Source organism: Staurois parvus, unplaced genomic scaffold, assembly GCF_062004578.1.
Source record: "Staurois parvus isolate SC_StPar_1 unplaced genomic scaffold, SC_StPar_1.0 ptg000087l, whole genome shotgun sequence".
NCBI lineage: Eukaryota > Metazoa > Chordata > Amphibia > Anura > Ranidae > Staurois > Staurois parvus.
The window spans coordinates 644,412-668,073 of NW_028317883.1; the positions used below are offsets into that span (position 1 = coordinate 644,412).

Here is a 23,662-nt window from a genome sequence, read left to right on the forward strand (position 1 = left end):
AAGTTGCATCCTGCAAAATAATAACCATAGTTTTGTTTTTTCCATTGTCATTATCCATGAGCTTTTAAATCAAAACCTTTTGCTGAGAAAAATATGGAAACTGCTATACTGACCTCATTTTCGAATAACTGACCTGCAACAAGCATATGATGTATGAAATCTGAACCTCTGATATGATCCATTTACTTTGAAAGCGACTTTATGACACTTGATCATCGCAATAGCCAGATAGTGAGTGTTTTCAGGAGTGATCAGCAACAGCAGTCAGTATATTTCTTTCAGCATGAGTTTCTTCTAACGAATAACTACATTTAGACAGTACACATGTTCATATTGGAGGAATATTAATACTGTATAAGCATTTACTGAAATTAATTTATACCAATGCTTTTGCATGTCCTTCAAAAAGAAGTAAAAAAGCAAGCAAGTCTACTGGTTAAAAATAACAAAAAATGTATATTTCTTTTTCATTTACAGATTTGGGATTCTGTCCCTTATTTAGCTTCCTTTGTCAGTCCTTTGCTAAGAGAGAACAAGAACATTCCCCTGGCTCCCAACAGGCTGGAATTAAGCTGGAATGGTGAGTCTGGACCTATGCAGCTCTCATTCAATTTGCCCGTGCCTTCAGCTCTGAACTGCCAGGTTTAAATAAGTATTTTGATGCTGCTTAAGCTATGTCTGCCCCTGGCTATTTTCATTTCATTTTAGCTACTAGATGGAATGGCTTTTATGCCTGTTGAATTTATATTTAATTGATGTGTAGGAGTAGCAGTCCTACTGTGTGTGTGTGTGTGTGTGTGTGTATGTATGTGTGTGTATATATATATATATATATATATATATATATATATATATATATAATGTGTGTGTGTTTTGTGTAGAGTGCCAAGTCTTATGTTCTATACTGAACTCTTCAAATCAGCCAAGATTAAACTGACATCCCATAAGCATTGATCATAGGGTTGGAAAAACCCTTAATGTAGTGGACAGGAGGGCAATTCCAGATCCTAAATGGACTGTGCTAAATGCTGCCAGAGTCAGGTGAAGCTCAGCTAGTCTGACACACCTAAAATAAACAGTTCATGTTGTGACATGACTGATTTCAGAAAAGGCTCCTACTTTAAACAGCCCTCCGTTCTGCCGTGGAAGTTATGTAGCTGTAAATTATTTAACAACCCATCCACAAGTAAAGGGAAAATGTTTATACTTTTCCTGAAGATAAATTCTATTCTCTTTTTTTCCCTCCTTTTTTTTTTTTTCCATTTTTCATAATTCAAATCTGCATTTCCTTTGTTTTTATTCTGCTTGGTGCTGTTATTTTTTTTGTTTTAACAGCAAGCAACAGTTCAGGATATTTGAAAAGTCATTGTTCACACACAGTAAAAAATTGGTATAGGTCTCCAATAGTTTACTAAATTTACACATTTTATATTGCTGGATGTTTATTAGACAAGTGTTTTTTAAAAAATAAATCAATATCACTAAATAGAAAAAATAAGCTCTTTAGTATTTTCTTTATCTGTTGGAATTTCCTTTATTGGTATTAGCCTCAATCTAATGCTTTATATTCTATAACTATTATGAAGTATGTAAAATGCAGCACAATCATATACATTAACATAAAGTAATAATTAACAAAATGGAAAGTCCCATCTGCAGTCTCCTCTTAAGCGTCCATAAAAATCCACCACCAATGTGCTGTAATAATAATCTCTTCAGTTCCTCCAAACTCTAGGCGATATATTCATCCAGCCCATACTCATCCAATACGCTCATGGTCTTTAATTGACCTCAATATGAATTAAGGTCTCAATACCCTTGCTGCCCCACCATGTGCTTTAAGTTATCTGTGGCCGTAGGGAGTGATACTCCTGTTTTCGTCTGACTCTCCACCAGCTCTACTCCACCTCAGATAAGTATGCATGTAAAATAAAACTAAACCAAAAGTAGTGCTCTCTGTATAATACTCTTTTATTAAAAAGCTCCTCAATGCCAGTAGATGATGAAGCTCTGACTGGGAGCGTAACACGTATAGGAACTGGAGCTGAGCTTGTGAGCTGTTTTTGCTGTGGATGCTGCCACCTGTGTCTTTTAATGCTCTTTACATAGCACTTAGGGTGCATCTTTAATGTGAATTTACCCATTGAGGAGCTTTTTTATAAGAGCACTATACAGAGAGCACTATTTTTGGTCCCATTTTATTTTGCATGCATACCTACCTGAGGTGAAGTCAAGCTGGTGAAAAGATAGAGAAGAATAGGAGCTCCATTTCCCATGGCCACAGATAATCAAAACCCCATGGTGGGGCAACAAGTGCATTGAGACCATGATTCAAATTGAGGACAGTTGAAGAAGGTGAGCACATTAGATGCATATGGGGTGGATGCATGTATCATCTAGAGCAGTGGTCTCCAAACTATGGCCCTGGGGCCGGATGCGGGCCTTTGCTTGCCTTTATTGTGCCCTTGAGGCATAATTCCTGCCACTGACACCAACAATGGGGCACTATTCCTTCCACTGACACCAGTGATGGAACATAATTCCTTCCACTGACAACAAAAATCGGGCACTATGCCTCCCACTGACACCAACTATTTCTCCACCAGCTATTTTAGCCTTTTGTATGTATAAAATGAAAAACTTTCAGTTTTAGTTCATATTTTGGGATTTAGAATTCTTTCTCTTTGAGTCACGCTTTTTTTTTTTTTTTTTTTACCCATGTGTTTCTGTTCATTGTCATATTGCGTGACAAATGTTTGATCACAAGTATATCCCTGTGCTCCTTGTAAACTTGGAATTCACTGTCAATGGAATTCAGATCCTTCAGCGGTTGCAAGCGGTCCAAGCCTTGAGGCAGCAAGGGAGGTTTCGTTGTATGTTTTCTTTTCTCCAGACAGGATTCTGTGTACATTTACTGGAAAGTTAAACTTCTGTCTCATCTGCCTACAGAACATTGTTCCAACACTGCTGTGGAACATGCAGTTAGGCTTCAAGATATACAAGATAGGCTTGTGAGTTCTCATAGATAATTTTGAATTGGATCAGAGGTCGGCAACCCTTCATTCACGATCTCCCCGTCGATCATGGGAAAGTGACTGGTGGGCCCTGTGCTTCTTCCCTACTTGCAGAGCGGCCCAGGGAAGCAGCATGTCTAGTGTACTGCGCTGATCCCTGCTGGCCCTCCTTTCCTGTCCATCCCAGGCGCTTGTGTGTGACATCGTAGTGGGTGGACGAATGAGGAAGGCCGGTGCTGATTAGCCCACCAGAAGAGCAAACAGCAGTTCGTCACCTTGCTTCCATGCTCTGCATATTGGGGAAGTCACTGCCCCACTGACTTTTATACACTGCCCTGTTGACCCCAATTTTACTGCCCTTTTGACCCCCATCCTCTGCTCTGGGGAGTCCGTAGGGCAGAGGGGGGTAGTCCATAAAGTGCGGCTATGTCCTCCTTACATTGCCCTGCTGATCCCTGTCCTCCACCTTTCTTACCCCTTTCCTTTGCTTTGCAGACCCTGGTTCTCTGCCCTGCTAAACCCTGTTTGCTCTACTAATCCCTACTGCCCTGCTGACGATCTGTACTCTGCCCTGCTGATCCCTATAATCTGCCCTACAAACCTGTGTACTCAGACCCTAGAAACTACTGGCCCCTGTGCACTGCCCTGCATACTACTGGCCCCTGTGCACTGCCCTGCATACTACTGGCCCCTGTGCACTGCCCTGCATACTACTGGCCCCTGTGCACTGCCCTGCATACTACTGGCCCCTGTGCACTGCCCTGCATACTACTGGCCCCTGTGCACTGCCCTGCATACTACTGGCCCCTGTGCACTTGCCTGCATACTACTGGCCCCTGTGCACTGGCCTGCATACTACTGGCCCCTGTGCACTGGCCTGCATACTACTGGCCCCTGTGCACTGGCCTGCATACTACTGACCCCTGTGCACTGGCCTGCATACTACTGGCCCCTGTGCACTGGCCTGCATACTACTGGCCCCTGTGCACTGCCCTCCTAATATCCTAGTATTACTTACGGAGGCGAGAACCTAATCCACTGGAGCCAGAACAGGCAGCCAGGCTTGGAATTAGTCGAGCAAGTCAACTTGCAGTACCAATTCTTTTGCCTTCATGATGACCTCCTGCATTAGAATTGATGACCAGTTACTCTCCAGACATGAAAAAAATTGTGAATAAAAGTAAATGTCAAGTTTCCCACTGAAGCTAACTTTTAGGATAGGCTAAGTTTATAATTTTAGTTACATATGTCATCTTATATGAAGATTTCTTCATGCCATCTTTACTTTTTATTGGGGCCTTGCTAGTTAACTTTAAAAAAAAAAAAAATCCCCTACCCATAAACTAGATAAAATTGCATTTCTAGGGGCGAATGCGCGGCCGGCTCCGGGATGACAGCTCTGTGAAGAGAGCTCCGTATCCCCGCCAGCCATAACACGGCACTCACCGGACCCAGCGACATCACAGACCTCTCCCCACACTGATAAGGGGACGAAGGTCTCCTCTGGATCACCAGCGAAAATGCCCAGACACCGCAGATCACCAGGGAAGCCGGGAAAGCTGACAAGCTTTTTCCCAGCTCTCAGCTCCTGCAGCCAAGATGGTTCCGGCTCCTCACAGCATGAGACCACACAGCAGGAATGCAGCAAAGAGCACACCACAGACCCCAGGCACAAAGCATCCCTGTACCCTGGAGACCCTGGTGAGTCCTCTCCGCCCCTGTCTCCCACCACAAGCAGCCCTGCTAAGTCAGACCTAGGCTGGACACAGAAAATCCTCCTATCTCTCAGCCTTCCTATTCTGCTATATCTGCTCCATCCTTAATAGAAAATTTTCCTGCTTCAGACAAACCTATCACTGAACTGTCTATGAAAAGTATGCTTCTCTCACTGCAACAAACTTTACATGATGACCTAACGATGGTGCTATCCCAAATCTCATCCGCGGTACAACAACATGACAACCGTATCCGCCATATTGAATGTAAAATGGGAGAAATGTTCACCGCCCATAACGACCTCATAGATGCATACACCGACCAAGGCACCGACATAGAACAGATTAACCTTAAAAAAAATTATGATTGCCGCAAGAAACACTGCAACATTACCACCAGTCCAAGCAAATATAAAATTATTTGCAGATCTATCTAAAGCCACACTTCTCAACCGCAAGAAGCTTGTTGCTATTACAAAAGCGTTGCAGAACCACGGAATTGGCTACCAATGGGGCTTCCCCACAAAGCTCATTCTTAAACAACAAGGAAGGCTCTTTACAATTAAATCCCTTGAGGCAGGCATTGATCTCCTGAAAGCCTGGAATATCCTACCGGCAGAATCTCACCAACCCGCCTCCAACCATATACAGCGCATGGAAACTGAGTGGTCAGCATCCTGAGATCATCACCATGAACAACCACCCAACAAGCTGGGACTCTATCAACCACTAATGGCTGGCAGACGGCTCCATTACGACCATCATTGAACCCCAAGTTGCTCGTCAACATGACTTGCTACGTGAGTCATTTATGCTCCAATTCCCCCATCACTCAGTAGCAATAAGTGCTACACATACCACTTGTATTTTCAACAAGTTTTTTTTACCCCCTTTCCCTCCTACCGCTACTAGTCGATCGTCTCAACCCCTCCTCACTCTAAATGCCGACCTACAAGATGGAACCTCCACACCAAACCAGCGACCGCATCCAGCACGATATCCCTTCTTTGTGGAAACTTCTCCAAAACGACAAAAGGATATGCCTTCACTCTGCATGACTCATGAAATACCTCCGCTACTCCAAACAACTAGATTACATCCAGAAATCTCATCCTTAAATGTCCGTGGCCTCAACTCGCCATTCAAAAGATCTCTACTACAAAAAGAGGCTCGTTCCTTGCAAGCCGATATCATATACCTTCAAGAATCCCACTTCCAAACAAAATCCCCAACTTCCACATACACCATTTCTCACCAATTTATATGGCAACCAACCCCAAAAAGAAAAACGGCGTCATCACGGCCATAAAAGACTCTTTCCAATACCACTACATTTCAGAAGTCGCAGACCCACAGGGTCGCTACCATATCCTAATATGCAAAATTAATGGAATTCTATACACCCTGGTCAACATCTACAATAAAATCAATTCCACAATTTCTGCTCAAAAACAAGGCAAACTAATTATAGGAGATTTCAACATCATCGGCAACCCTGTACTGGACTCTTCTTCTAGCAAACGCTCCTCCAAACAATCTCTTAACGTCTTTCTACATAACAATGACTACTATGACATATGGCGATACCACCACAGTACGGAAAAAGACTACACCTACTTTTCCTCCTCTCAACTCTCATACTCCAGAATTGACTTTTTCAGCACACACAAGTGGACTCTGCAACATGCCACATCTTCCGAAATTGGTACCATAACCTGGTCTGATCACGCTCCAATCTCCATCTCTTTAGATCACAATCAACACTCAACAATCCCCCGTATCTAGAGACTTAATGCTCTTTTATTGAAGAACCCGGACCACTAAAAAGCTATATTAGATGCACACATGTTTTTTGACATAAATGACTCTCCTGAAATATCGGTATCCACTTTATGGTCTGTATATAAGGCATACATGAGAGGTATCCTTATACAATTAAACTCCCGCACCTCCAAACAGAGAAACCAACAAATTGAGGAACTTTTCCTCTCAATTAAAACAAAAGAAGAATTAAACAAAAAAAAAACAAATTCTACAACAGCCGCCCAACTCACCACTGACAGAAATAAACTTAGAACCCTCCTGCTCTACAAATATGACCTCAACCTTCAAAAAACAAAAACTACATTTTACTCCCTTAGCAACAAAGCCAACTCCTTACTAATCAAAATGATTAAACAACGACGACTAAGAAATAAAATATCCACAATTTATCATCCATGCTCACGAACCTTAACCACAAACCCGCAAGATATAGCTAATGCCTTCGCGACCTACTACCAACAACTATATAACCTTAAAGATGACCCAAACACCATCCAGCCAACACCTACGTCCATACAACAATTCCTCCACACAATTAATCTCCCTCAACTTTCTTCAACCCAACTTGATGACTTATCAATACCGATCACTTCCACTGAAATAAAATCACTGGCTATTTTTGCAAATGACCCTACAAAAATTTGGCATCACAGGTTGGATGTTAACAGCCATTTGGCACTATACTCCCTCCCCTCAGCCAGAGTGTTAACAGACGGAACACTATCAGATACCTTTTGATATTACCAATGGCACCAGACAAGGCTGCCCTCTATCTCCTATCATATTCGCACTACTCATTGAACCCCTAGCATCTAAACTTCGGGATGACCCAATGTTCACTGGCATGCGGCACCTTAACACTGAGCAAAATTAGCCTATTCGCAGACGACATCATATTGATGATTACCAATCCAGTCAAATCCCTCCAAACAATTCGTACCTATCTCCAGCAATATATGATAGTCTCCTGTTGTAAACTAAATGAGCCCAAATCCTAAATTTTAATCCTCCACACACCATATTTCACTCAACTATCCCTTGCTAAACAATTCCCCTTCACATGGGAAAAAAATACCATCCCATATCTGGGAATCAAACTCTGCTACAACAGACCAACTATTTAATTCGAACCATAAAAAATTACTTGAAACTGTACCCCAAGAATTTGCCAACCTTCATACCTCAGAATTATCTAAAATAGGCGGAGTAGCGATATTAAAACCACACCTCAAATCTTACTATAATGCCACTCTCATGGACCAAATTTATTTTTGGTGGCACCCAACCAGAGAAAAATCCTGGTCCATAATGGAAACCTCACCCTTCCTTCTACTTAAATCACATCTAATCTTAACCACAATATTCTCACAAATGACATATCACTTAAAACACCCATGCATCCAAGCCACTCTTCAAGCTTGGAAAGATCTTTTATCCACAGATTACGCAGACACCAAACAACTCCATACCCCACTAGACATACTACACTCCATTACGCCCTCGTTAGATTTAACCCAGTTGGAAAAACGAAACATACATCACATATCAGATCTTTACAAAAATAACATCCTACACTCATTTCAATACCTTCACACCAAATGTAGCCTCCCGGCCGCTGAATATTTCACCTACCTACGAATCATCCACTGCATCCGAACGAACAACATACCCCAAGCCATAACAATCCCGGCTATGGCCTACACTTATTTCTCCAAACCGCATTACCCAAGTAAAGGCATCTCCACCATCTACAAATATTTAACAGACCTACAATTTACCTTAAAATCTACCTCTTTATCCAATTGGGAAAAAACCCTAGCGGAAACTATCCCAACCCACTCATGGACTACAGCATTTAATTACACTTACAAATCCTCTCACTGCAGCTCACACTGGGAATCTTATTTGAACATACTTCATCAATGGTACCTAACCCCTGCCAGACTTGCCATTTTCTATCCAAAACACTCCCCTTCCTGTTGGAGACAATGCGGGGATGTAGGTTCCACTCTTCACATACTTTGGTCTTGCAAATCTATTAAATCCTTTTGAAATAGCGTATTCCAACTAATAGCTGAAATCTCCAAAATAATGATAAACCCCAATCCGGCACTTGCATTCCTACATATTGGGATTAACAAATTCCCATATACCTCCCGTACCATCATGGTCCACATTCTTTTTGCAGCAAAACTAAACATAACCCGACTCTGGAATACCACCACAACCCCTTCCTTTCACTCGCTAATCTCAGATCTTAACTTCCAATGCAAAATGGAAAAAAGACTGGCCACTAATAACTCCACCCAAAATAAGTTTAATTCTCTATGGTCTAACTGGTTACAAAATCCTAACTGCTCCGTAAAACCCTGATATTGTACAAACAATTGCATAAACTATCCACGTCAGACTGGTACTTCTCCCCCATCCTCACACAACCTATCCTCCCCCCCTCCACTACCCCTCCCTATTACTCTCCCCCCCTGTTTAATCCCCCTCAATTCCTACTACACCGCCCCACGGTTCAGTCTACCACAAGCATACCTCTGATGCTTATCCGTAACTATAGCTCCGACCCCAGCCAAAAGGTGGGGTAACTGTCTAATAAAGCTGTATTGTATGCATACATTCTAAACTGAACCTAATGTTTATCTCTGTTAAAAATGATTCTTGAAAACCTTCAATAAAAATTATTGAAATTAAAATTGCATTTTTAGCTTAACCCTCAGATGATAAAATTTGATTTTTAGCCAATTTTTCAGCCAGAAAACTGCAATACTTTTTTTTTTTTTTTTGGAATCCAGAAGGTGTGGTTGCAAAACAGGCAGAAGCAGACCACATAAACAGATGAAATAAAAAGTCAAGTAGAAAAACCAAGCAGAAGGCATGAACTTCTGTTTTTTTGTTTGTTTTTATTTAAGTATAGAATTTATTAAAAGCATCAGGTTAAAAAAAATACATGTGCATATATTTTAACCTGATGGTTTTTAATAAGTTTTACATTTTAGTACTAAAGTTTGAAGGAACTCTGTCTAAGGGGAGCTGCAGCCATTTTATGAGTGACTGTTGGTTCATGTTGGACTATTAAGGGGCCAGTTCCCCCTGTATACTCCACCTTTTGTCCCATGAGAGTTGTTGTGAAAAGTCAATGATTTTTGAATCTGAGTGGGAGACAAAGTAAACCAGCTGTGATAGTAATATAGGAACTTCCACTGCTGTCCTCCTAAAATAGCTAGCTGCCTGCTGGACATGCTAGCTCGCTGGCATCCATGCATTTCATAATTAATCTGTAACCAGTATAAAGATCAGAAAAAAACCTTATCCTGGATACTTGTTCTTGATTTGCGATATTGATGCAAGAGTGTCAGCATGATGGCCAACCAACTAGCATTTTCAGGGGACATCAGCAATGACAGCCTCCATGGTTCTCTCAGAGAGGATTTCCTTTGAGAAAATTTTGTTAAAATGATCTATTCAAACTTAATACCTAAACAGGATAGGAATTTTATTTAGTTATGGGAAAAGGTAAACCGTGAGAACTTCTCTGCTGTGTGATTAAAAACACAGACCTACTATAGCTCTAGGCAGTTTAGACATGTCTGACAATTAAGAAAAACATGGCCAAAGTACAATAATTGCTTTCTGTGCTGAATCTATGATATTTTGCAAAAGTGTCTACTAATCCTACCTCTCAGTATGTATTATTTTGTCCCCTGGATATTTCTGTCAGCAATGTTAAAAAAAACCAACATAAGTGCCACCATCTTTTTTTCTGTGTCAGAGTTGATGAGGCATGTGCGGTGCTTTCACTTTGCCCCAGTTCTTGTGAAGCCAAAGTTTCAGTTTTAGATGTAGAGGACAGAAAGAGCATCTAGCAGTCACCTTATCTGGGTGTTCCTGGCACAGCTGCATTTGAGACCCTGTGTGGGAACGTGTGGATAAGGTCAATTTAGATCTACTAATGTGGGGCACACAGTGGTGCGTTTATTCACATTCATGGGCAGCTATCCTTGCAGCATTGGTTCCAAGGTTACAAATTGAAGGAGGAAAATGTGATATGGACTTATATCTGTGGACTGTACTTTTTTAATATCTATGATTTAAATGATCACTTTATCACATTTTTGTATTGTGATTTTTCTGCTTACAGCACTGGCGATTTGTGCTACACTTATTACATTATTGCATGAAGAAGTGTATATTTCTGTTGACAGCACCGGAGTTCTGTGCTACACTTATTTCATTATGTTTGTACTTTTTATTGTCACTTTTGAATGTCTGGATATTGGACACATTTGAAATGTATTTTTGAACCTTGCAGCACTAGGGTTTTGGCTGTACACACCACTTTGCACATTATATATTATATTTATGTATATATAATTTTGGGGTTCTATTATAAGCAATGCAACGCTTTTTTGCATTCTATAAAACACATACTGCACACTAATGCAGCTCTCTAATCATTATAGTAGTATTAACTAAAAATAAAATCTTCTGTAGCAGTTTGCCAATTCTTTTATGTGGTGGCTGGATTTGTTTTCTTTCATAGACTTTCTTTCCTTTATTTCACCTAGTGATCTGTCAGTCTGTTGTTTTGGAAAAGAACAAGCTTTCTAGCAGATGTAGCAGTTACCGGGATGAGACAAAGCATTTACCACTAATGGGGATGCTTTATTTATTCATGTAAAACATTTATCCCAAAAGGAAAATAAACTGTTGCTGTAACTGCTTACAGAGTGCGATCTGGGTTTGGCTTCAATTTGTTAGTGTATCTAAATCTGCTAGTACATTTAACACTTCCTTTCCCCCCCCCCCCCACACTGACAATGCTGCTGTCCAAAATTGCCCCTGTGCTCCTTCGTCCAGAGCAGGGGCACTCTAATACAGGAGGTGTGTTACTGGCCTGATCACCAGGTGAAAACAGACGGGCAGAACTTAAAAAAAAAGATTAATGCAGCCACCGCAACTAATTCTAATGATTAGAAAGCTGCAGTATATTACATGTTTGGGTTTAATATGCTTCCATTATAGTACAAATACAGTTGCAAGAAAAAGTATGTGAACCCCTTGGGATTACGTGGAGTTTTGCATGAATTGGGCATAAAATGTGCTCTGAACGTCATCTAAGTCACAACAATAGAAGAGCACAGTCTGCTGAACATAATACTACACAAACATTAGATGTTGCCATGGTTTAATTGCACATAACATGTAAAAATTCACAGTGCAGGGAGGAAAAAGTATGTGAGGCCCTAGCTTAATGACTTCTCCCAGAGCTAATTGGAGCCAGGAGTGAGCCAACCTTGACTCCAATCAGTGTGATGATATTGGATGTGTTGCTGACAGCTGTCCTGCTCTTAAAAAACACACACCTGTTTTTGGTTTACTGGTTTCAAGAAGCATTGTCTGATGTGAACCATGCCTCGCAGAAAAGAGCTCTCAGAAGACCTACGATCAAGAATTGTTGACTTGCATGAAGCTGGAAAGGGTTACAAAAGTATCTCCAAAAGCCTTGATGTTCATGTGTCCACGGTAAGACAGACTGTCTACAAATGGAGAAAGTTTAGCACTGTTGCTACTCTCCCTAGGCGTGGTCGTCCTGTAAAAATGACTGCAAGAGCACAGCGCAGAATGCTGCATGAGGTAAAGAAGAGTCCCAGAGTGTCAGCTAAAGACCTACAGAAATCTCTGGCACATGCTAACATTTTTGTTGACACATCTACAATAAGGAAAACATTAAACAAGAATGGAGTACATGGGAGGACACCACGGAGGAAGCCATTGCTGTCCAAAAAGAATATTGCAGCACGTTTGAAGTTTGCAAAAGAGCACCTGGATGTTCCACAGCACTACTGGCAAAATATACTGTGGACAGATGAAACCAAGATTGAGTTGTTTGGGAAGAACACACAACACTATGTGTGGAGAAAAAAAGGCACAGCACACCAACATCAAAACCTCATCCCCACTGTAAAACATGGCGGAGGGAGCATCATGGTTTGGGGCTGCTTTGCTGCCTCAGGGCCTGGACGGATTGTTGTCATTGATGGGAAAATTAATTCCAGAGTTTATCAAGACATTTTGCAGGAAAATGTACGACCATCTGTCCGCCAACTGAAGCTCCGCAGAGGATGGGTGATGCAACAGGACAATGACCCAAAGTATACAAGTAATTCAACAAAACAATGGCTGCAACAGCACAGAATACGCCTTCTGGAGTGGCCCAGTCAGAGTCCTGACCTCAACCCGATTGAAATGCTGTGGCATGACCTTAAGAGAGTGATTCACACCAGACATCCCAAGAATATTGCTACACTGAAACAGTTTTGTGAAGAGGAGTGATCCAAAATGACTCCAGATCGTTGTGCAAGTCTGATCTGCAACTACAGGAAACGTTTGGTTGAGGTTATTGCTGCCAAAGGAGGGTCAACCAGTTATTAAGTCCAAAGGTTCACATACTTTTTCCTCCCTTCACTGTGAATGTTTACATGTTATGTACAATTAAACCATGGCAAACATCTAATGTTTGTGTAGTATTATGTTCAGCAGACTGTGTTCTTCTATTGTTGTGACTTAGATGACGTTCAGAGCACATTTTATGCCCAATTCATGCAAAACTCCACGTAATCCAAAGGGGTTCACATACTTTTTCTTGCAACTGTATATATTGCTTGATAACTGCTGTGAAAATGTGTCTGGGGAAGTGTGCTGAAAATAGTTTGATTACCAAACTGTCACAATATAATACATGCAGTGTAATAATAGAAAATCTGAGAATGTCTGCATGTTATAACACATCAGTGGTCACTAGGTCTGAAAACTGAACTGTGGATAATTTTATAACATGTAATCAGTCAGTATGTTAGAACACAGATAATGTTACAAATGTTTGGGTTGGTATAAGTGCTGTGTGATTTCTATAAGAACAAAATAACCTGCATAGGGAGCATGCACAGATGCCACAAGCATAGTTCCTCCTTGAACTCCAGAACAAACCAAAAAAAAGCAATGAAAACATTTAAGATTATGCTACATGGAGACTTAAAAAATGTTTCACTTTAGATGGTTCAAGCTTCATTATCTGTAAAGCTGCGTATACTGCATCCAGATGGCTCCTGGGGATACTAAAAATCTTAGTCTTCCTAATGACATTTGCTGTCAGCTTTGATCTTTAGGGCTCTGCTGCTGTGACTTGTTCTTTGGCACAGTGCCAGAGTAGCGATTTCACGCTTCATCCCCTCCTCCACCCACCTATTCATAACATGTTCACTATTCCTGCACTGTACTGGATGGTTTTTGGCTTTAAATCTTCTATTGTGTTTGTATTCTGCACTTGTTTCCTTGATGCTGAAGGAAAAGCAGAAATTTCACTTCAGGACCCACCTTATCTATGGCCACTTCCAGACCTGACTGTCACAGTTCGAAATGGCAGGAAGGCAGGGCGGTGTTATTGTTGTTATTATTATTATTATTATACAGGATGTATATAGCACCAACAGTTTGCTCAGCGCTTTACAATATAACGGGAGACAATACAGCACCAATACAGTTCAATACAAGAGGGATAGGAGGGCCCTGCTCCTTGGAGCTTACAATCTAGGAGATCATCAAGGTGAATTCAACTATACTAATGTGGACTGGGCAGACAGAACTTCTCACTCAATTAAGGCTCATCATTTCTTGAATATGATAAATTACAATTTCATGATTCAAATGTTGGAGGCCCCAACTAGAAATGATTCTCTGCTGGACCTACTACTAAACAACACAGAGCCAATTGCGGATGTAAAAGTAAGGGATAACTTAGGAAATGGTAGTCACAGTAATCACATTTGCCAATAATTATAGAAAAAGGAGACACGAGGATAAGACAAGAACACTAAATTTCAAAAGAGCCAATTTTAATAAGCAGTGCTTCATACAACATGACTCTAAATGGGATACAATTCTTGCAACACTGAAGAAAAGTGATGCCATTCGTCATTGTATTCTATTGGGCAATACATTTTTTTTCAAACGTTAAACCTGCGTGGTTAAACACTAGTGTAAAGTGGCATAAGAATGAGAAAAAGCTTGCAGTAAGAAGTGCAAGAGATGGATCAGAGCGCCTAAAATAGATTATGAGCAACACAGTGCTGAGTAGAGTAAAAAAACCACATACTGGCCCCATAAGATGATCAGGGGAGGATGGTCACAAGCCACAGATAGAAGGCAACTGTATTAAGTACATTCTTCTCCTCAGTTTATACGAATGAAAAAGAAGGGTATAATGAACAAAAGACACTAATGGTTCTCTCTCTCTCTCTCTCTCTCTCTCTCTCTCTCTCTCTCTCTCTCTCTCTCTCTCTCTCTCTCTCTCTCTCTCTCTCTCTCTCTCTCTCTCTCTCTCTCTCTCTCTCTCTCTCTCTCTCTCTCTCTCTCTCTCTCTCTCTCTCTCTCTCTCTCTCCCCTGCATCCTCTTCACTGGCGTCCCTTCCTACATTGCCACAGAAGGTTACCTTGGTTCCTAGTTGCCTGTGCGTGCCTTGTTTTTTTTCCTTCTCTCTCTCTTTCTTTCTCTCTCCCCCCCTCCCTCTCTCCCCCCCTCCCTCTCTCCCTCCTCTCTCTCTCTCCCCCCTCTCTCTCCCCCCCCTCTCTGCCCCTCTTTCTCCCTCTCCTCTCTCTCCTCTCTCTCTCTCTCTCCTCTTTCTCTCTCTCTCTCTCCTTCTCTCTCTCTCTCTCTCTCTCTCCTTCTCTCTCTCTCCTTCTCTCTCTCTCCTTCTCTCTCTCTCCTTCTCTCTCCCCTCTCGCTCTCTCGCGCTCTCTCTCCTTCTCCCTCCCTCTCTCGCTCCCCCCTCTTTCTCCTTCTCGCGCGCTCTCTCTCTCTTGCTCTCTCCCTCTCTCTCTCCTTTTCTCTCTCCTCTCGCTGTCCTCTCCCTCTCTCTCCTCTCTCTCTCCTTCTCCCCCCCCCTCCTCTCTCCCTCCTTCTCTCTCTCTCCTTCTCTCTCCCCCTCTCTCCCTCCCTCCCTTTCTCTCCCTCCCTCCCTTTCTCTCCCTCCCTCTCTTTCTCTCTCTCCTTCTCTCTCCCTCTCTCCTTCTCTCTCTCCTTCTCTCTCTCCTCTCGCTCGCTCTCCCTCTCTCTCCTTCTCCCCCTCGCTCCCTCGCGCTCTCTCTCCTCTCGCTCTTTCTCTCGCACTCTCTCTCCTCTCGCTCGCTCTCGCCTTCTCTCGCTCTCTCTCTCCTTCTCTCTCCCTCTCTCTCTCTCCTTCTCTCTCCCGCTATCTCTCTCCTTCTCTCGCTATCTCCCTCCTTCTCTCGCTCTCCCTCCTTCTCTTGCTCTCCCTCCTTCTCTCTCTCCCTCCTTCTCTCTCTCCCTCCTTCTCTCTCTCTCCCTCCTTCTCTCTCTCTCCTTCTCTCCCCCCCTCTCTCCTTCTCTCTCTCTCTCTCTCTCTCTCTCTCTCTCTCCCTCTCTCTCTTTCCCCTCTCTCCCTCTCTCCCTCTCCCTCTCTCGCTCTCTCCCTCTCCCGCTCTCTCCCTCTCCTTCTCTCCCTCTCCTTCTCTCTCTCTCTCTCTTTCAAAAGAGCTTTATTGGCAGGACCAAATAACATTTTAGCATTGCCAAAGCAGTATGTATGAGGAAGGGCGTAGGGGGGAAGATGTAATATAAAGGGGATGGGGGAAGGGTCCATGTAATGGCTTTTTAAGTCCTCAGTTTTTTTTGTCCCTGTCAGTCTGTGGCACAGTGTCACATATTGTGCAGCTATTTTCACCATTGGCTCCTCTTCTCCCAGTAGAATTTGGAGTTTCCTCCTCTCTTCTATAGAAGTGAAGTCTGGGGTGAGAGTGGAGTGTCTCCTGGAAGTGAGTGTCCCCTCACTGATGAGTACTTGGGGCACTATGGCAGGAAATGATCCTCGTCCTCCAGGACCCCCTGGTCACATTGCTGGCACAGTCTACTCTACCTGGGCTTATAGGTCTGTCTGTGCTGTCCTGATTCGATTTCCAGGCCGTGGGCACTCAGTCTGTTGCGGCTCAGGGGCTGTCTGTCTTTGGGGTCTTGCAGCACCTCCAGGTACGTGGCCAGTTTGTAGTCTCTCTGCAGTGATTGGTAAACCATTTCTATGAGTTTGCTATTTCATTTCTCCATTTCTCGACATATTTTTCTTGGGAATCATTCATTGTGTTTTTTATTTGAGATTTTGTCAGGCGCTGATGAGTTGTTGCAGGCCGCATGGCTTTGACTGGTCCCCATTGGTCAGTAGGGCTTTATGGTGGTATGAGTTAGGACTGCTGTTTTGTAGATGGCCCCAGTATTGAAGCCTCTTCTGTACTGCGAGAAGCAAAGGAAATTACCCAGCTCAGACCGACAAGCACTGTTGGACCTGTATTCCAGTTTGAGTTTGTTGTAGCTTTACATTTTTGTCACCTAGCTGTCTTTGAAGCTGTTATGAATAAAGTCCCTCTCTAGTTGAGATAAGCACTCTCTGAGGACATCGGTGAGGGGAGATCAGGCATGTCTCTGGACAATGTCTCTGTTGATATCTGTTCCTCATCATTTTTAACTGGAGTTTTTTTGATGCTTCTAGACCAGTGGTTCTCAACCTTTCTAATGCCGCGACCCCTTAATACAGTTCCTCATGTTGTGGTGACCCCCAACCATAAAATTATTTTCGTTGCTACTTCATAACTGTAATTTTGCAGTGGGAGGAGTAGTGCCACGTCATTGGTGTCAGTGGGAGGAATAGTGTCCCATCACTGATGTCAATGGGAGGAATAGTGCCCCATCATTGGTATCAGTGGTAGGAATAGTGCCCCATTATTGGTGTCAGTGGTAGGAATAGTGCCCCATCATAGGTGTCAGTGGGGGGAATAGTGCCCCATCATTGGTGTCAGTGGGAGGAATAGTGCCCCATCATTGGTGTCAGTGGGAGGAATAGTGCCCCATCATTGGTGTCAGTGGTAGGAATAGTGCCCCATCATAGGTGTCAGTGGGAGGAATAGTGGCCCATCATTGGTGTCAGTGGGAGGAATAGTGGCCCATCATTGGTGTCAGTGGGAGGAATAGTGCCCCATCATTGGTATCAGTGGGAGGAATAGTGCCCCCATCATTGGTGTCAGTGGGAGGAATAGTGCCCCATCATTGGTATCAGGGGGAGCAATAGTGCCCCAACATTGGTGTCAGTGGGAGGAATAGTGCCCCATCGTTGGTATCAGTGGGAAGTATAGTGCCCCATCGTTGGTGTCAGTGGGAGGAATAGTGCCCCATCGTTGGTGTCAGTGGGAGGAATAGTGCCCCATCGTTGGTATCAGTGGGAAGTATAGTGCCCCATCGTTGGTATCAGTGGGAAGTATAGTGCCCCATCATTGGTGTCAGTGGGAGGAATAGTGCCCCATCATTGGTATCAGTGGGAGGAATAGTGCCCCATCATTGGTATCAGTGGGAGGAATAGTGCCCCATCGTTGGTATCAGTGGGAGGAATAGTGCCCCATCGTTGGTGTCAGTGGGAGGAATAGTGCCCCATCGTTGGTGTCAGTGGGGGGAGGAATAGTGCCCCATCATTGGTGTCAGTGGGGGGAGGAATAGTGCCCCATCATTGGTATTAGTGACACCAATGATTGGGCACTATTCCTCCCACTGACACCAATGATACTTACCTTGCTGACCCCTGCTCCAGCCTGGGCTCGCTTGCTCCCTCCCTCTCCCATGGCACAGACACTTACCGGTCAGATGTCTTCCTTCTCCAGCCGCTCTCCTCCTCTTCACTCGCTGGATCTTTCGCGGTGCCGCTCGGCTCCTCCTTTTAAGCTCCACCTCCTCGCCGGTGATTGGCCGCCTGTGTGCCTCTCCTGAGCTACAGTTCCGGCGGCCAATCACCCGACGAGGAAGGATTGATCCCGGGGGTGTGTCCAGATGACAGGGACGGCATGTCATCCCGCCCACACCTGGAGACGGATCGAGGAGTGGTGAATCGGTTCCTAAGGCCTAATCTTTAATTCGGGGGAAGACCCACTTGAACTCCTCTAATTTTTCCTCAGTGCCTTGCACTATGATAATGCCCCTGTGGTATATGTTCAGGGTGAGTACCGCACAGTTATCTTCCTCATCCCTGACCTCAATCTGCCGGCCCTTGCAGATACCTCCCTTTGTATTATTCTTGTAGTATTTGCAGAAAGCTGTGTGCCGGGCTTCTGTGTTTTCAGTATAGAATAGCAAATCTGTTTTCCTTCTATCCTGTTCAGTACTGGAAAAATCAGCAGAGTCTCTGGACTTTGCTTAAGTGTTTCTTTTTCTAAAGTCTTTCCTTGTTTGTATGCTCTTTTCTCCCTCTGAGTAAACAAACCCTCAGACCCCCTGATGGCTTTGGCTTGTGTAATGGAGTCTGTATTTGGGGTATTTGCTTTGTTCTGCTCCATGTTTAGGTACAGAAATCTGTTTAAAGTTATTTTTTATATAATTTTATCTGTATGCTGTTGGTGTTTCAGCAGGATGGTCCTACCTTGTGTTGCTGTTTGCTTGAATCCGTTAGCCACTTTATTAGGTACACCTTGCTAGTGCCAAGAAAATATCCCCCACACCATTACACCACCACCACAAGCCTGAACTATTGATACAAGGCAAGATGAATTCATACTGTTTACGGCAAATTCTGACCTTACCATCTGAATAGCACAGCTGAAATCAAATGGCCATTCTCCTCTGACATCAACAAGGCATTTTAGTCCACACAACCACTGCTCACTGGATATTTTCTCTTTTTTGGACCATTCTCTGTAAACCCTAGAGATGGTTGTGTATGAAAATCCCAGTAGGTCAGCAGTTTTTTAAAATACTCAGGCCAGCCCATCTAGCGCCAACAGCCATGCCATGTTCAAAGTCACTTATATCCCCTTTCTTCTTCATTCTGATGCTTGGTTTGAACTTCAGCAAGTTGTCTTCATCATGTCTAGATGTCTAAATGCATTGAGTTGCTGCCATGTGATTGGCTGATTAGCAGTTTGTATTACCAAACAATTGAACAGGTGTACCTAATAAAGTGGCCGGTGAGTGTATAACTATATACATGGAGGGACTGGAGTGCAGTAGGACCGGAAACTGGCAGAGAAATCTTTGAATCATTTTACAATATATACAACTGGCAGGACAAGATAATACCCATGTCAAACAGGAACATTTTCTGGACTGAGAGACCAAATGATCAGAACAACAGAAAGCTAGAGAGGGCACTATTGTTCTCTGAGAAAGTGAACTGGAGCAAGCATGTAGACTAACTTCGAAAGCACTGAAGCCAATAAATCACTGTGATGGAGAACTAGGGTTCCAAAATACCTTCCTCTGCCATAATGTACTGTAACTGATATCCCTATGCCATACTGAACAGAAGCATCCATGGCATATATTCAGTATACAGTAAATTATCCCCAGCAGTGATGGAGATAAAATAATTTCCAGCTCCTCAGTACTCTTCTTCTAAAAACAAACACATATACAGCCATGTAGTTACCTCATACCTGCAGATTACAACCAGCATTGGTACTTGTGGTGTGCTATTACAACTGTTCAGAGAGAAAATAATACCTGTAATAAAGTACATAAATGGTTTTAATTTGTTCATGTTGTGGAACTTGATAAAGTGGAGTTTGTTTGGTGTGGACACTGGCAGCAATAAAATACATTGTATAGTAGAACTTAGAAGGAAAAGAACCTCTCTCAGGGTTTTTATTTCTGTTTGTGTTCCTATTTAAAGAGATTCCCTTCGCATCCTATGTGGTCACTGAGATCGGAATTGAGGAAAGATGTCCCCAATAGACACAAAGACAGCAGTAAGAATCTGAAAAAGGTGCTCACCCTTTCCCAATGTAAACAAAACTAAAAATAGAAAGATTTTGGCTAGCATTCCACTTAAAGCAGTGAGCCCGTGGATGTTGTACAGACCTTACAAGGATAAAGCTGCACTCCATGCAGATCTAATAGACAAATAATGAATGCAGCTCTGTATTCATTAACCCTTTGTCTACAGCTCTGTATTCATTAACCCTTTGTCTACTAAGGTACCTTTTATAAATGTCCTAGTATTTAAGGGGTTAAAACTAGTTCACAGCTGCTACTGCAACGTGAGTTTGGTATTGTTTTTTTAAGCTAGCTCTCGGCTTTTTTGTAAAAGTGCTCTGGGCAGTGATAACTTTTACTGTACTGTGAAGATGAAACCTTGGGCCACCATTAATGCTAATTCGAAATTGATAACATGTAAAGGCTTTTAACTATCAGCTATGACTGATTTTGAGTGCCATAGTTTTATCACCACTTCACTGGCACACACAGTTTTAAAGCTTGACATGTTTAGTGTCTACTCAACACAACCCCATCCTCTATATTTTACCAAAAATTGAATATTATATTGTGTTTGTGTGCATTAGAATTTAATTGGGCATCACAGGACACAGAAGAGTACTTTGGTTATGCTGCCACCTTCGAATGATTGGCACTGGCTGGAGTCTCCACCAATAACCCCTCCCAGCTTAGCTAAGCATTCATTTTCAGCTGTTGTCCTTAGATGATGGATGTACATCCGTGTATTTCTGTGAAGATCTTTCATGGGCATTTATCCCTATAAATTCTAGCTCATTCCTAACAGCCCAGATAAGGCAGAGGTAAGCATTATCTGGATTGTTCATTGTAACCAGCAAGGGATGAAGAACTGTACCAAGCCCCTGCTCCCCCCCATGCAAGAGTGGGAAATGCCTGTAAAGCTGCTGGTCAGTGCTGGATCCTGCAGGCATCAATCTCCTGGGTACAGCATTCCAGGTGAAATCATTGGCAGGGTACTCTAAAGGTCCAGGGCAGTAATCCTCTGGAGGGGGAGTGGAGTCCCTTACAGTTGAACCTTAGTCAGAAAATGAAGTCCTGCTAGATCACTTCATGCTGGCTCCTTTTGCAGGTATAGCTAAGGAAAACATTAAGAATAAGTTCCTATACGGTTTAAAATTCAGTAATACACTGTCTAACCCTGCTCTGAACATGCACATTTGCTCTCTAATTTTTGGCACTGTGCCAAAAGTGTGGCTGCCAATCTGCTGTTTGGAGCGCTGAGCTTTGCTAAAATGACAGCCTCTAGCATTAATGAACAGGAACAGTGTTGTAGGCAATTTACAACAGACACTTATTTTGGTAGCATAATTATTACTGTAGCACGTTCCTTGCTAAAGAACATTATTTTTTACGTTTTTATGGGTAAAATTCCACTTTAACACTCTGTGGGGCGTGGCCACTGTGATGGATGAAGATTGGATCTGTGGACCTAGCTACATAGACTGTTGAGTGGGCTTATTTGGTTGTCCCCGTGTATTTGGGTTGATTTGCTGGCTTTTCTGTGCTCTGCTGCAGTAGGGGTATTCGGAAGGCACAGGCTGACAATGCTTGTGCATGGCGATGTCATTGCATACATTTTGTGCATGTGTGGGTGCCATTTTATTGGTTCCTTTGGTCAGGCAGCACATGTTTCAGCTTCTGCAGCTCCATACAGCCAGCAACCCTACAGCACCTGCACGGCATAGTTCTCTCAGCGCAGCAAATTTTTGATCAGAGTGGTTGACAACCACTTCAGTGTTTGGCCTGTGCCTACACTACCTTCAGTTGGATGGCCTCTCCTGTGCTGGGTTTACAGACCCTCAGCCAGCCATGCCCTCACACAGGCATAGAGATGAGGAGAACGTTCATGGGGTGGGCTCCAGAGTTCCTTTGTCAGGTAAGGAGGACCCCCTGCACAGTTCAGCCTGCAGTGGCAAACCAAAGGGCCATATTGGCTTTCAATTCCTACTCCTCTCTAGTATTTTCACTGTTTCAGGGACATAGTCCTCCACTTCCTTTGTGTCAAGGGAGAATTTTTTTTGCAGCCATTTCAGGTCTGTGATATCGTCTCTCAGGGGTTTTCAATGGCTTGGTACATGAACATAGGCTCTCGTTTTGAGAAAGAATATGATATATGAGGAAAATCCTCAGGATGAGGAAGAGGAGAAAACTTGATGGTCATTGGAAATCCTCTGTAGACGAGGATTCCCAGGAGCAAACTTGGGGTCCAGGATTGTCTCAGATACAGAGGACCACAGTCAGTTTCCTAGAGGATGTGGTGTGCACTAACCCAAAGTTAGTGCTGCTGGAATTTTTGTTTTTCCCTAAATTTATTGGGTTTGGGTCCAGGTGGTCACCTGTCTTTTTCAGTGCATTCTCACAGGAGGTGATGTATGCTGATTTGGGCTCACTTGAAGAAGGTGTTTTCCCCTGCCAAGGTGTTTTGCTTACCAGTACCCCATGGAGGAGCAATGCTACAAAAAATAGGGTCCTCCTGCTGTTAACCTGGTCATTTCCTACTTCCACCAGGAATATCTGTACATCCTGGATTCTGTAGCATCAAGCTTCTGTTCAAGTTTTTAGGGCTGCGTCTGGTCTTCTCTTTACACATTAAGGCTCCACGCCTACTAACATTTTTTTCAGCTCCTAGAAGCTGCTGTTAGCATTTTTTTTACTGCTCCTAGGAGCTAAATAGTGTTATCCTATGTGTCCATGCTCACTACTTTATGCTATTAGAATGTTTTGAGCTTTAGCTGCTAAAAGCAGAAAAAATATTTTTGCAGAGTTTTTTGGAGTATTTTTCCAGCAGAAAACAAAATGCTAAACACTAAATGCTACTAAAACACTAACAGCTTTTTTCTAGCTTTTTTTTTTCCCCACTAAATGTATTGTAAAAACGCTAATAAACCGCTAACGCTTCTAAACGCTATTACGAGCGTGGTTTTTCCAGCGTTTTTTGAGCTTAAATGCTAAGGCTCCATGCACACCAGTGTTTTTTTACGCTCCTGGAAGCTGTTATCAGCATTTTGTCTGCTTCTGAAAGCTAAATAGTGTTATCCTATGTGTTCATGCACTCAAGTTTAGGCTAATAGCATTTTTCAAGCTTCAGTGTTTAGGAGCAGAAAAATAATTTTTTTTTAGAGTTTTTGGGTGTGTTTTTTCAGCAGAAAAAAAGCTGCAAATGCTTAAATGCTGCAAGTAGCTTAAATGCTACTAAACCCTATTGGAATGCTCACAACTGTTTTTTTTTCCCTAGCATTTTTCCTGCATGCACTGTAGAA

At 42.9% G+C, this 23,662-nt stretch overlaps 1 protein-coding gene across 1 annotated transcript in view; it reads left to right on the forward strand.

Moving 5' to 3' along the window:
- Positions 1-23,662, forward strand: part of PCSK7 (proprotein convertase subtilisin/kexin type 7) — a 104,274-nt gene that overhangs the window by 44,740 nt on the left and 35,872 nt on the right. Inside the window, 1 exon segment of the mRNA XM_089670139.1 lies at positions 478-580. Coding sequence (XP_089526265.1) covers positions 478-580 — 103 coding nt within the window.